This window comes from Eumetopias jubatus, unplaced genomic scaffold (assembly GCF_037043125.1).
Source record: "Eumetopias jubatus isolate StellerSeaLion01/CBP00866 unplaced genomic scaffold, mEumJub1_p1.0 scaffold_10, whole genome shotgun sequence".
Taxonomy (NCBI): Eukaryota; Metazoa; Chordata; class Mammalia; order Carnivora; family Otariidae; genus Eumetopias; species Eumetopias jubatus.
In genome coordinates this window covers 114,183,672-114,199,197 of record NW_028274816.1, presented here as the reverse complement: position 1 = coordinate 114,199,197, position 15,526 = coordinate 114,183,672, and the positions used below count along the sequence as shown (strand labels likewise).

The 15,526-nt window shown below is 49.8% G+C and overlaps 1 protein-coding gene across 3 annotated transcripts in view; it reads right to left on the bottom strand.

The window, feature by feature from the left end:
• MSI2 (musashi RNA binding protein 2) overlaps window positions 1–15,526 on the bottom strand; it is a 385,942-nt gene that overhangs the window by 136,031 nt on the left and 234,385 nt on the right. For all 3 annotated transcript variants that reach the window (XM_028093017.2, XM_028093019.2, XM_028093022.2), the window contains exon 7: window positions 5,177–5,225. In XM_028093017.2, coding sequence (XP_027948818.1) covers window positions 5,177–5,225 — 49 coding nt within the window. The remainder of the gene's footprint in view (window positions 1–5,176; window positions 5,226–15,526) is intronic.

Sequence of the window (15,526 nt, the reverse complement as noted above, 5' to 3'; positions counted from 1 at the left end):
TGCCCTCTCCAAAGCCATCAGCATTGCACTTAACAAGCGACCCTTAACAGTAGCAAGAGGAGTCCTCCAACACACTGAGCTTTATCGTCCTCTCCCGGTCTCCGTCCCTTTGCCTCTGGCAACGTTCTGGAGCAAACAGGCCTGCTGGGGAATGGAAGACACGGGAGGTAAGAAGGCCCATCTCCGAGTCTCTCCTCTGTACGAATCCCCTCTCCAGCTGACCTTCATCAGGCTTGACTCATTTTCCACTGGGCCCCCAGCCACCCAGCTCTCCCCTGATGGGCCAGACGTGGAGGGACCGGCAGCACGAGGCTCATGAATCTAGAGGCCTGAGGTCAGAGAGAGAGACAGCTGAGCCTCCCCTGGAATGACACTCGCGGTGGGGGCTCCCTTCCCCGACGAGGAGGTGAACATGAGATATATTTCAGCAACCCCCAACCCCACGTTCCTCCACTTTCTCAAGCAGGGCTGATGCAGAGACAGTGGGACAGATCCAAACCATGCCACCCTCCCTCCCTCTCTCTGGCTCACCCCTCAGCCCTATGCCTCCCAAAGGGTGAAGTGGAAAGGACAGCACTTTGTAGTGTCTTCCCTCCAGCCCCTCCTCACCAGCCCTACTCTGGGATCAATACCTAATGCTGAATTTAAGATCTTATCTGAGTTTTGCAAGGATAAAGCAACAAACTTTCCCCTAGTGATTAAATCCTTTGATGATCAGCCCAATATTTTTCAGACCACCTCTAACAGCTTTTAGAGAGCAAATGAAATGACTCTGAGAAAATTGGAAAGCCACCTTCTTTCTCTCCCCTTGGGCACAAAAAATCTCATGGAAAGCCCCAGCTTTTATCAGCCACTCAGCTCCTACCTGGCTGCAGGAACCTGCTAAGTGGCCATCCAAAACTCTACATGCCTCGGTTTCTCCGTCTGAAATGGAGGTGCATCACAGTCCAGCAAGAAGGGTAGGTGGAGAAGCACCAATAAGAAGGAGGTGCTCAAGAGTTAAAATCACCAAATCCCCTGCTGTAAACCACTGCCTTGCAGTGTGCTTGCACAGCAGCTGAGAGCAAGAGCTCTGGGTCAAACAGGCTGGGTTTACATCCAACTAGGGATTCTGGGCAGCTGGGTTCACCTCTGACCTTCATCAAGATTCAACAGTATGTGTAGGCGCTGTGCTAAGCATGGGGTATAGAATTGTTCGGGAAGCACTGGCTGTTTCTACCAAGAATGTTAACATGGCCTGGGTAACACAGAACCCACTGTACCAACCACAGATCCCCAGATCCCCCCCTTCAGGATCTGCTGGGAGTGCTCTTGGAGGATGGCCCCCAGCTGTCTGCTCCCTCCAGGATGTCCTCAGGGCAAGCCCAAGGTCACACGTGCTTCCCAGGATGGGCCGCATCCTGTGACGGATCAACATCAGGTGTAAGGTCAGCCCTTTCACCCCACTGGGGCCAGCCCTAGCTTCAGAATTCCCAGGGCCTCACAGATCAGCTTCTCCCTCTGCTCGCTGCCTCCTGAGGGCACCCCTGCGTGCTCATCTTCATCTCAGGGGACCCAAAGACAACCCCTCACCTCCCTCTCCTAGCTAAAAAAACAAAAATGAAAAAGGACTTAATCTTGGACACTCCCTCAGTTGAAAGGCTGAAAGCCAGAAACATACTTCAGGTCCTGGAGCTCATCAACCCCAGCTCCCCCATTTTGCAGAGGACGAACCTGAGGTGTCAGAGAGGTTAGGAAATGTGCCCCAGTCAGGTATCAAGGGGACAGTGGGAGCTTAGAGGTCTGCTCTAAGCGGAGAGTGGGGGAAGACTCCACACCTCTGTGTGGGTCCCATGCTGAACGACCTTCTTCTTGCTTCCACGGGGGAGGACGTGCATCCTGGGAGGGCTCATTGTCTCCTGTTCCCCTGGATTCTTCCGCAGAGCGGGAGTGAGGTCCAAGTACAGACGTAAGAGGGAAAGAAATACGGGCTGTCGTTTCTGCGAACAGATATAACTGAGGGCCACGCTGTCCCTACAGGACTAATGGCGGGGGTGGGGGGGTGGGGGGGTGGGGGGGTGGGGGGGTGGGGGGTGGGGCAGGGGCAGGGCGTAGCCACTGTGGGGCGAGGAGTGGATGCTCAGCCCTGACCTCTGGCTCACGGTGGCTAGAGAAGTCGGAGTTAGGTGCGTGGGTGCTGGGCAAGCACCGTCGCGGCACACGGGGTTAACGGTGTGCACCTCTTTAAAAAGAAAGCTGGTGGCTCTGCCAGCCTGAGAGGTGTCTTTAACTTCTGCTACTGCAGCACTTTCTTCCTGATAAGATAATGGGAAACGGGAAGCTTGAGGAGGTGAAGGTAAGGTTGGGGCAAGGTGGCTGCCGGGAGGATTTTCTTTTCTTGTGCTTATCACCTGATTCCAAATGCACATTCCATCAGGCCAGGGATGGGGGCCCCACTGTTCCATATGGAGGATTTGTGCTTCTGTGGTGACATGGTCCTTTTTTTTTTTTTTTAAATTCTTTCCCCTCCTAAATGCTCTGAACCACTTAAGCATTACCCCAGCATTAGCACCCAGTTCAAAGAGAAACTCTCAGCTATTTAGAGGGGCTGGAAAATGGGGTGGGCGGGGGCAAAGCTCCGACCTACACAGAAAGAACACCAGAAAGAACACCGGGGAGCAGGTGTCTGTACAGGAGGAAAGGGGAAGGAGGATGTCAGGGCCTCCTTGTTGAAACTTCCTGGCACACTTTCCCTCCTGCCTTCTCCCCACCCCCACCCCCGGGCTACACCCACTCAGGCCAGCTCCCCACGCTCAGAAGGGCTCCACTCTGAGTTCAATGCTCTGTTGTCACCTTGAAATTCTTAATGATTTTTTACTAAGAGGCCCCATTTTTCCCCTTGTTCTGGTTCCACAAATTATTCAAGTCCTACATCCGCGACAGGAATCTTACCCTCTGGCAGGGCAGGAGGGTGCTTGGGCAGGCCCTGCCTTGATTGGGGGCAGGACGGAGCATGCGCCCGGGGCTATGCCCAGCCTCCTTCCTGCCAGTGCCCCCCAGAAGTCCTGACTCAGGCGAGCGAGCAGTGCCACCCTTGGAGCCACTCTGAGCACAGGGCCATAAAAGGGACCTCCCTCCACCTCACGACAGGAGTCACAGAGGGACCTCACCCCATCACCACACCCAGCGCCCTGGAGAAAGGGAAGAGGCACCACCCATAGCAGGAAGCCTTTGGATTAGAAATAAGGGAGAACCTTCCCTGGCCCTCTCCTCTGAGGCTATGCCCAGAGGGCCCAACACCCTCAGTGTGAACCTGCCTGTGTCTGTTACTAGTTGAATAATGTGACACGGAAAGTCACCGGCCCTCTCAGGCCCCCCAGATGCCATGCCTACTTCTAGGCATGGCTGTGAGGGCTGCACGAGATGATTTTTCATCCCCTCCAAAACAGGGCCTGATCTGGAGCAGATCAGAAATCCCTTTATTGGTAGATATTCAAAAAAAGAGTGATAAGGCTACACTGCCTAGAAGCCACTCAGGACTCTTCCAGGAGCATGAATTCTAGCACGGAACACCAATGCCACACTCAGCTGGGCCTCGCCCACCCTGAAAACAAATGGATGAGAACGCTTTTCTTAACAAGCCCGTCCCCACGTGGAGACCATAGAGAAGGAGCAGAATTTGAAATCAGCAGTCCTAGGGATGACCTGGGGTGTGTCCCATACCCCCTCTGAGCTTCGGTCACCTCAGATGATGACAGTGAAGACAAAATGATAAGAGCTAAACTAGGCACCACTATCCCCATTTCACAGATGAATAAACTGAGATCAACAAGATAAACAAGTTAAGTGATTCTCCCAAAGTCACAGGGCTGCTGTGAAGGTCAGATCAGACCATGCACAGGAAAGCAGTGCTCGGACACCACCCCCCCACACACACCCTGTAAGGATGATGGCAGAGAATAATCACGAATTGCCCCTCTCCGCACCCTGTTCCCCTCCCGCTCTCTCGGCTCTCAGGATGCTGAGCAACGCAGAGGACAAAGCAATCATTCCACACCCGTAAGCTCTTCTTTTCTTCCTTCTCCTTCCCCTACTCCTCACCTTCCACCCTTCCCCATCCCTTCCCAACATATCCCAACATATCCCAACATCCATGCCCCAGTTTTCCACCCTCCCCTCTGAGGATGCTGTGGATGGACGCCCGGGGAAGCCGGACTGCCAGGCACACTCAGGACAGCCCCCCCCCCCGCCACCCCGACCCTCGTCCTCCCTTTCACTCAGCCTGCCTGCTCCCAACAGGAGAGGCATACAGTCAGTGCTTCTAATCACAGGTGACAGCAAGAATGTAAACAACACAAGAAACATCTAAATGCAATCCAAGTGGCAAGGAAACACCGCTCCCTCTGGCTCCTCTCAAGAATGCTGCTTCCTGCCACCTCCCTTCCGAATCGCGGCTCCTTAGTGCCCTGTTCATAGGAGCCCCAGAAACCAGGAGCTTCCGGAGAACAGGAGATGGAATGCCAAGCCATAACCTTGGACTCTACTTCCTCTAGGAGGATTTTCTAGATTCGTCCAATTTTCTGCTTAAAGCAGTAATTTCAACGTGTTCCTTTCTTGGGGAGGGGAGGTATGGAGGTCAGAAACCCACCCCTCTGACAATCTGTTCAAAGCTAGGAACGTCTCCCAAGAAAACGCAAACATAAACAGTTTGTGTCATTTCAGGGGTTCATAGACCCCCAAGTTGAGACCTGTTTTCTAAAACACGGATAGGACAGGAAGAACACAGGAGAAAAAATGAGCAAGTGCGGAGCCCTCTCAACATTCCAGACGTGCAAATGGGCGCTGCTGCGTCTGCAGTCCCCGTACACGTTGAATAGACCTCCAACGAGGGTATTTTTTTTCTTTTCTGACTCGTCAGACTGACAGTATACTTGCAAACCACCTCCTTCAATGCAAATTGAAAGCTCAGCCGAGTAATTGCTATGAATAATTTCCACTTGGATTCCTTAGTGCTTGGGTCTACCGAAGACTAAGAAAGCCCGGATCAGAAAGGGATGTTGGAACACGGGCTGGGTGTGGCTGATTTTTAACTGTCCAGGATCTGGACTCTTCGTGCTGTGGTGGCCCTCATGAATACAGATGTTCAACAGCTGGGCAACTAACAGAAGGGGCAAACTTCTTCGGTTGGGGATCGTACCTCTGTGCCTGTTAGTCGTCTTGTCAAACATCAGCATTGCGTCCTCCACCTGCAAAAGAAACAGAAGGGAGTCTGCTTTAGGAATTTTGACAAAACATATGAAATGCTATATGCTGCTGGGGGAGGGTGGTTTCCACTATCAAAGTCATAGGTGCTCATTAAAATTTATTTGAAAACACAAAAAATTAGAAAGAAAAATCACTGTCTTTCCATCTTCCCGCCCAGAACAACCACAGTTAACATCTGATGTATTTCCCTTTAGGAAACATGCACTGTATGCCTATTTTAATATAGTTTAAATCATACTGTAATGGAATTTTCCCCTTGTTCTTTTTTAAATATAATATTACAATATTGCAAATAATTCCCAGATGACTACGTCGTGAATATTATCTGGTTTTCTTCCTAATTTTTTTATTATGGTAAAATGCACATTAATATAAAAATTTCCAACTTCACCATTCTTAAGTGTAGAGTTCAGCGGTACTGAGTACATTTGTAATGTTGAACTACCATCCCCACCCATCCATGTCTGGAACTCTTTTCATCTTGTAAAACTGAAACTCTACCCCATCAAATAATAACCCCACCCATCCCCTTAGTACCCCCCAGCCCCTGGCAACCACCATCCTATTGGCTGTCTCTATGACTGTGACTGAGGTCCCCCCATCTCCAGGGCAGACATTCCAAGACCCCCAGTGGTTGCCTGAAACTTCGGACAGTACTCAACCCAATATATACCATGTTTCTTCTTGAACATACATACCTATGATAAAGTTTAATTTATACATTAGGCACGGTAGAAGATTTAGCAATAGTAACAAATAATGAAATAGAACAAGTACAACAATAAACTACAATACAAGTTATGTGAATGTGGTCTTTCTCTCTCAAAATATCTCATTGTAAAGTTACTGACAAAGAGAGATGGTAAGATCCCTACATGATGAGAGGAAATGAGGTGAATGACGTAAGCAGGTGACATAGCCTTCGGCTGCTATGGATCATCTGATAATCCATCAGAAGGAGGACCACTTGCATTGGGACCGCAGATGACTGTGGGTAACTGAAGCCATGAATAAGGGGGGACTATGGTATTTCATATAAATAGACTCACACAGCATTGGTCTTTTTGTGACTGGCTTATTCCACTTATCATAATGTCCTCAAGACTCATCCATATTCCACTGCACGTATATACTACATTTTGCTTATTCAGTGATCCATCGATGGATACTCGGTTTTAGCTATTGTGAATAAACATGAATGTACACATATCTCCTTGTGTCCCTGTTTTCAATTTTTTTTGTGTATACACCCAGAAATGAAATTGCTAGATCATATGGTAACTTTACTTTTAATTTTTGGAGGAACTGACATCCTGTTTTCCACAGTGGCTGTACCATTTTACATTCCCACCAAGAGTGCACAAAGGTTCCAATTTTTCCACATCCTGGCCAACACCTGTTATTTTCTGGGTTTTTTTTTTTATAGTAGTTATCCTAATGGGTGTGAGCTATTGTGAATACTATCTTGACTGCAGCATAATATTTCACGGAGTGAGAAACCATTGCTTACTCAGTTATCCTTCTGTGGATATTTAAACTTTTTCCAGTTATACATAATGGAAATTTAATGCCTTGATTGCTATGGGCTGAACTGTGCCCCCTCCAGACTTGGATGTTGGAATCTTAACCCCCAGTATCTGAGAATGTGATTGTACTTGGAGATAGGATCTTTAAAGAGGTTACTGAGTTAAAATGAGGTCATTAGAGTGGGCCCTGATCCAGTGCTGACTGGGGTCCTCATACACAGAGGGAATCTGGATCTGGTCAGGTATAGAGAGAAGACCAGTGAGGACACACAGGGAGAAGGTGGCTGTCTGCAAACCAAGGAGAGAGGGTTCAGAAGAAACCAACCCTGCCGATCTTGGACTTCCAGCATCCACAAGAGTGAACAAATAAATTTTTGTTGTTTGACCATCCAGTCTGTGGTACTTGGTTATGGCTGCCCCAGCAGACTAATACATTCATGCTAGGACCTTTACAAACAAAGAGTAGAAAGCACCAAAGCTATCCTCTGTCTCTCTTCCTCTTCCTCCCTCAGTCTTTCTAGGCATCCTGCAGTCCTTCTGGGTATTTCTAGCGATAAGATTTCAGGATCCACACTCAATCTCCATGCAGATCTCAAGAAAGTCACCCTCACTGAACCAGATTTGGCTTTGAATTCCATTTCTTGTACTTACGATCCAATTCTTTATTCTTTGACAAAATACCAAAATACCCATCTATAGTGCAGGTATTGTCCTAGCCGATCAGCTACTCACCTGGGGAGGGTACTCAGTTTGGCCAGGTGAGCAGCCTGGTCTCTTCATTCATTTTGTGTCCAAGATTGGCAGTAAAACTACAACTCAACCCATGCGGTCCTGGACAAAGCCGCTAGCCAAAGGGCTCTGAGCTTGGAGCAATTTCACTGTGTGTGTGTGTGTGTGTGTGTGGTTGGGAGGGACTGAGCACTGTTCATTGGAGCTCAAAGGCTCACAAATGAGTTTGGGGGCCTGTGCTAAGCCAGCTGAGAAAGGGAATCATAGGCTATTCATCCTTCACTCCTTCCAGACTACAATCTCTGATGGAGGGGAAGACACTGGCCAAAGCAATAAAACCAGGTTTAAAATGCTGCCTCCAGACAAATCAAATCTATTTTTCTAGATGCTATCAAACAGAACAGGGGGAAAAGCAATGTCAAGGTAAGAATGGAAGAGGGGCAGGCAAGCCAGACACAAACCTCACAAACCTCGCAAACCTCGAAGGCACTGCCCTAGCTTAAAAATCCCTTCAGGAGTCAGGGCCCCCCTTGGTTGCTAAGCAACCGAGTCTGAACAAACGGGCTCCTGGGGCCTTCCCCTTCTGGTCCCCATTTCTAAAGTCAGTGACTGGGAGGAAAATGGCCTTGCACGGTGACTGCCTCGCCAGCAGGGAGCTCCTCTCTCTCGGCAGGGTACCAGGGTGGAGATGGGGTGCCTTCACCAGACCCCTCTGCAGCCAGGCAGGCTCCATAGTCCTCCCCAGGCACCTGCGGAGGCCACACACACCACAGCCCTCTGCCTCGGTGCACTACTCAAGCAAAACCATCAGAAGATCAACTGGTTTGTTTGCACACAGAGCAGTCACACTCGAACATATGGTACTACAGACTCAGACCCCAGGGCCTCGATAAGAATTCCAACGCCTGTGGTGCGGGTGGGTGGGTGTCGCGCAGGTAAACGTGACATCTGTTTCACACCCATCTCCACATTTTCTAAGACGTTTGCCAAGTGCTTATTTGGAGCTAAAAGTGCCTAACAGTAAGGAAAACAGCCTCCCTTCTGTGTTGGCCATGTTTTGGCACTAAACTCAGATCCCCTTAAGAAATAAATATTTTTAATTAAAAAAAAGTATTTTCAATATCCCCCCACCCCCACCCCTCAACAGGGTGTAATTGGCTCCCTCTTTCCCTTCCAAAGTTTGGATATTTTCTGCCGCTACCCTCCCAACATTCGCTCCACCCTGGGGAGCGACAGGGAGGTTCTGTGTATGTTTTTTAGGGCAACCATTGTCGTAAAGAATAGAGCTCCTTCCTCTATAGTCCACTCGCACAATGGGACTCACAGAGACCTCCTGAATAGATAAAATGTCAGGGCAAAAGAAAAATTCTATTAACACTTTACAAAATAAAACATCTGAGAAATAGCCAGAGAGGAAAGAGAAAGAAAGAAAAAATCAATATGGATAAGACCCGGTGCTGGGGGGCGGTGGTGGGGAAAAACTTTTCAGCGATTGCAAAACACTTATTAATTCAGAGAAGCCATCAATGCAATGGAAATCTGGCAGAACAGCAAGAGCTGAAACTGGGAGAATCTGAATATACAAAGACTGAATAGAATGAAAAACACGGCCTCACATACGGGGCTGTTTCTCACGGTTCTGTGTGAATCAAACAGAAGCAGCTTGTGTGAGTCTGCAGCACGGGGGAATGAGGAGCACAGTCAAGGTAACCCGTATTCAACCCCAGTGAGAGCAGACTGATGACTGTGTCTCTGTCTGTCCGTCCGTCTCTCTCTCTCTCACACACGCGCACACATGCGTGTGCACACACACACACACACAGGTGCATACACACGAAACCCAGGTAGACGAGTTGGCTGTGAGGAGTCATCAACTTCGATGTGAACGCTATGGCACTTGCACCTCATTTGGGGGTGCCAGAACACAAAGAGTTGGGGGCTGGACACAGGCATTTTTCTGACCTCAAGTAGAAAACACCACTAACTCTTGTTAGGTGTCTCCTCAAGACTAGCACTGGTATTTATTTTGTGTTGACAGTGCCCTTACCAGGCTTACATATTTCTTTGTACCAGAGGTGGGGCCCCGTGGGCCTAGTGGTCTTGGGGCAGGGGTGTCCCCGGAGGGATCGAGAAGGAGAGGAGATACCTGAACCTCACCATACTTTGCCTCACATCCTGGCACATGCTTGGTCTGTTTTGAGAGAAGGAGCTCGCTCCAACCTTGAGACGTACCTTTTAATAACTTAGGGTGGGTTCAAATGCCGCCTGGCATCTTAGTGGTATATCTTTGTGGACAAAAAGGCAAGGTAAAGTAGCTTTTAAATAAGATGGCTGGGGATGCCTGCCTGTTCGTCTTAGCACCAGCAAGTTCTGAACACGTATTTCTGCCTATCTCTAGGTTCAGACCACACCATAACCTCCTCAGAGGCGTGTATCACGCACACAACGTATCTGAGAGTCACGAAGTTACGCCATTGGCCATGGGGGTAGGGGCAGGGCTCCTCAGACTTCCTCCACGTCAGGACCACCTGGCTTGTTATGACACAGGTCCCTGAGACCTCACCCCTGGAGTGTCTGACGCTATGGCACTTGCATTTCCAAAGAGCTCCTGGGGGAATACTTATGCAGTGGCCAGCCTGGGGTCCCCACTTTCCATGAGAAATAAGAACAAAGGTTAAACACACTGGACACAGCTGCTTCCTGCTCTTTGCACACGTCCATGCTCAGTACACGGAATCAAATTTCTCCTCCAGAGGCAGCTGCCACATTCGGTGCGACAACAGTCCTCCCCTCTTTGTTCCTTGTCTCTCATCCATTTATATCCTAAGACCCTGAAAATAATGACAGTAGAACCTACGATGGAAAAGACAAGAAGAGGGACACCTTCGTGACAACCAGGCCGTCCCTGCACCCAGTGCAAGAAAAATTTGGATTCTACCAGGGTGATAGAAACCTTCCTTCTAACAGATAAACTTCATCCAGCCAACTCGATCTTGAATAGAAAACTGAGCTAATGTTAACTTTATTTACTTTTATGTGACATATATTTACCAAGCACTCACTATTTGCAGAGCATCGGCCTACGTACAAATAAGAGGCACACTATACCGGTCCCTGGTAGACTGTTGGCATTAATGGCCCCACACCCTTTATTCTGTAATTTTGCAGTTCCTCTCCCCAAAGAGGCAGAGTCTATCTCTCCATCCCACGTATCTGAACTTGACTTCTTATGGTCAACAAAATGAGGTGGAGGTATGCCTGTTTTGGGTCTGCCCTTGAGAGGGTTTTTGTGTTTCTGCTTGTTCTCTCTTGCACCTCTGCCATCACCAAGAGAAGGGCATGCCCGGGCTAGCCGGCTAGAGGATGAGAGACATGTGGAGCTGGGCCAAGTCCCCGCAGCTGCCCAAGCCGAGGACAGCCGAGATGAGTGGATAGTCAACCCCAAAACATTCAAGTGAGCCCAGACAAGATCAGCAGAACCACTCTCAGTGGACTCTACACAGGTGAAATAAACAGCTATTGGGATACCTGGGTGGCTCAGTCGGTTAAGGGTCTGCCTTCGGCTCAGGTCATGATCCCAGGGTCCCGGGATCGAGCCCCACGTCAGGTTCCCTGCTCAGTGGGGAGCCTGCTTCTCCCTCTCCCACTCCCTGCCACTCTGCCTACTGTGCTCTCTATCTCTCTGTCAAATAAATAAATTTTTTTAAAAATCTTAAAAAAAAAAAAAAGAAAGGAAGAAACAGCTATTGTCTGCCACTGAGGTTTTGTGGTTGTTTGTTACACAGCATTCTTGTGGCAATAGGTAATTTGTACATGGTCCCCCCCTTTTTTTTTTTTTTAAGATTTTAACCTACTGGAAGATACACAGGCAGTCTCAAAGAATACTAGACAATGAACAAAAGCAAGAAAAGAACTGAAAGGAGGTAAAATGTGGAATATGGGCTGAGTATGAAACTGTCAAGTTACACATTCCAAGTGGAATACAGGTATCAGGGTGGCAAGGGACTACTAAATCTCACCCCAGCAGCAAGGTTGGAGACAGGGATCCTAGAAGTGCCAGGAGAAATTGGCAACATGTACCTCACTAAATGAGCACCATGAAAATCAGCAATAATTAGCACTCAAGTCAGTGGGTGATGCCTCTCTAATCCTAATTCATTTAATGAATGAACGAACCCTCTTTATAATGAGTCAAAAGGTTCATTGTGAGCCAGGCATTCTTGCTGGGTGAATTTAGAAGTAGCCATTTGGTACTGGCCATATCCAAAGGCGGGACTTTAGCCAGCCCAGCCGAACTCATGTGACGGCCGAAGAGGAAACCTTTCAGGTCACAAAGCAAAGAAGCTCCCAGAAAGAGAGGTCAAAAATTCTGTTGGTCAACTCTGTTGGCCAAAGTTTGGGAGCCTAGAGTCTGCCCTCAGACCACTGTTTCTTCTGCCTGCAGCTTTCAGGACGTTCCAGAGCTCTGCTGTGGCCAACACACGCTGAGAAACTTCCCACTCCTCTTGGGATCCAAATACGTACACCCACATGCCATACATATCAAGAACAAAGCAGGAAATGGCACTTCAAATGATCCTTAAATTATCTGGTCAGACACAGGAGGGAGAGGAAAGGAAAAAAAAAAGAAACCCAGCTCTTCATACTCCCCCAGAACAAATGCCCTTGAATTTCGCTTCCTGTTCCCACTCAAACACTTCAAGAGTTGGTTTAAATAAACGCCCATAAATGCGACACCATGATATCGTAGTGCATAGGGCTTAACAGACCTTATTATGCTCTATAAACTCAAGGCGATGAAGTCACAAGAGTGGAGACTTGTAGAGGAGGCAGGACTGCCCAGGACAGAGGAGTTGGAGATGGAGGTTGTCCTACTGGGGGCCGTTTCAAGACATGGGATGGCAATGCTCTCCACTTCTCCTCCAACCAGCCGGACAGAAGCAAAACCTGCCCCGCCCCCAAGCTTAGCCGCGGTGTCTTCGTTTATTGAAATGAGACTTTTCTGTATGCTCTGGCCTTGTGAAGAGGGAGGTTGGTCTGAATCACTGCCCAAAAGAAAGGATGGAAGAGAAGGAGGCAGGCCGGAAGATCCCATTATGCTGAATTTTAACCTTGACTGCTCCCCAGGATCACCTGAACAACTTTTCTTTCTTTTATTTGACAGAGAGAGCGAGAGAGCACAAGCAGGGGTAGTGGCAGGCAGAGGGAGAAGCAGGCTCCCCGCTGAGCAGGGGGCCTGATGCGGGACTCCATCCCAGGACCCCGGGATCATGACCCCAGCTGAAGGCAGACGCTCAACCATTTGAGCCACCCGGGCGCACTCCATACCTGAAGAATTTTTAAAATCCCGGCTGCTGAGGCTACACCCCGCCCTGTTAAATCAGATCTCTGGATGGGGGAGCCTGGTAGAGGAGTGTTTAAAGCTCCCTAGCCATCCCAGGGGCAGCCAAAGCTGAGAATCCTTGTTCTGAATGGCTAAATACAGCTGAGTTGAGCCTTAATCACAGCCTGTGTGTGTGTCACAGAGCAAGCTGGTGGCAGAGGTGGAACGGGGCCGAGGGGTCCCAGAAATAAATGGGCCCTAAGGAAAAGGGGCACCGAACAGAGCTCTGGCTGCCTGTAGACTGGCGGTCTACCCCCTGCCAGAAAAGTCAGGAGCAGGCAGTTCCTTTGTCACGGACTGCTTTCGGGGAGCTCTCCCTGCCCTGTCTTGGTCTTAGGACAAGAGAGTCAGAGCCCTGTCCTGGAAGAAGCTCAGCATAGCCAAAAACGGAACAGAGGGCTGGAGAAAACCTAATGAAACCGTTGCTCTTCTGCCACCGTCACCCAAGATTCTCACCAATACTCTTACTGCTTTGGTCCTCTCCACAATCCCCAGAGACAGGGACTAACAGAGTCCTCCATTTCCTCACTGGCTGTCCTGGAGCTGGCAGGGGCTGGGCCCAGGACTCAGCTGCTGGCCTTAGGAGTCCGAAGCTCACCCCACCAGCCTCTGCCTGCCCACCAGCCTCAGATTCTTGCCACCCCCTTGCTACAGGCACACAGGCTTCTCGGCAACCCCTGACCTCTGTGCATTTTCCCCTGCGGGTCTGCCACCATCGAGGCACTCGGAGGTTTGTAGCACGTTTCCCCCCATTCCAAGGGTCCAAAAATTCTGGGTTGCATCTACCTGAAATAGTTTAACTCATGGCCACGCCTTTAACTGACTAAGAGAGTCTGCTGAGTGTCTCCTAAACTTTTTTTTTTTTTTTTTGGAGTAAAATATACATAACATAAAATTTGCCATTTAATCCATTTTTTACTGGTACCCAGTTCGGTGCATTAAGTACATTTCCTAAACTCTTCCTAGAGGGCTCCCAAGTTTGGCCAGAAGGTTCTATCCCCGTTGGCAAGACTCTTTTTTTACCAGCTCTATTTCCCCCTACTTTTACTTCTTTTTATTCTTGTGGGCTCAGTCCATTTTCCCATTTAACTTAGCAAACAAAACACACCCCAGTGTGGATCTGACAGCAGGTACAAATTTAACAAATGGACACTTGTCCATGGGAACTGAAGAGTGTGGGGCCTCTGAACAGCTTTCCTGGAGATTAGACATTTTCTTTACCTAAAGGCAAAGCCTCCTGCTCAGAGGTTCTCAGTGCACAAGTGAACAGCAGACTCTATGTTATGAAATGCCTCCACCTTCCCCCAAGAAACAATGATTATTGTAATAGCTACCATTAATGGCGCTTAATAGGCAAATGCAAAGCTCATTTAATTATCAAAATGGCTCTGAGGGAGATATTATCATACCCATTATACAGGTGAGGAAGTTATGATTAGGTGACCTGCCGAGGATCCTACGAGCAGTAACCGGTGGAGCCAGGATTTAAAACCAGAAGCGTCCCTACATCTTCCCACTGGTCTCCCTTAATGGTGTTCTAGTTTTTGAGTCCCTGGGGCTCAGGGTAGTGTCACGAGCTCCTGAAAGAACACGCAAACACTGCCTTAAAGCTCTACCAGAAAGTTAAGAGTATCGATGAGGTAAACCAGAAAGACAGACACATGCTCCCTCAGGTGGCCTCAGAAGAGGAGGGAGTGCCGAAGAGGGGTCTGTCCCTCTTAGATGGGCGAACTCGGAAAAGCCCCCAGATCACTGGACTGTTCCGTGGTCACAGAGTAAGCTGGTGGCAGAGCTGGAACTGGCGGAGGGGTCCCGGAGCTCAGTTTGGGTGCCTGGGCCCTGAGAACGCTGTGCGTCCTGCTTCCCAGGACGGTTACAAAGGCTCCAGTGGTGGCGAGGGAGTACCTAACGGGCAGAACACTGTGGACAGCCGCTGTCGCTGCCCCACCCCGGCAACCCCCTTGCAGAGCCGGCCTGGTGTGCACTAATGCCCACGTGCTTGCGCACGCACGCAGACGCACACACTCCAACCCTGCAAATGGGCCAGGCCGAGGGGCAGCCACTCACAGAACCAGCATGTCCTTGCGAGGGCAGTCCCAGGAGGCCCCCTCTCAAAACCAAGCAGGGAAAGCAAGAGCCTGTGTGAAGTGTGGTTGGGGCAGGGGCTTCCCTGGGGCGAAGCAGGTGAAGCCGGGAGTCCAGCACCAGCTGGGGGGGGGGGTGGCAAGCCAGGGCTCAAGACGGGAGGCGGCGAAGGGAGGGAGTTGGTGGGAGAGGGCAGCAAGGGAGGCTGGGCACGAGCAATTGCAGGAGAAGCAGTTGGTTCCGGCAGGCGTGACAGGTGTCCCACGGAAATGGCATCTGGCCTAACGGCCTCTTGTGAGAGGTGCCTTCAAGTGGCGGCGGCTGTGCTCTGGAAATGCACGGCCTGTTTGCAGCACTGGCTGTGTGTACCTGCGTGCGTGCCAGTGTGCACAGGGAGCAGAGCAGAGAGGAAGGCAGGCTGCCTAACGCTTCCAGGTCCCCCCGCCTGCCACTCCCCATCAGGCCTCACCTACCGTGAAAAAGGCCCAAACCTGTGAGCTCCGGAGGAGACGGGCAAATCATTAGTGGAGCACTGATGTGCCGGAACACTCTCTTGCAT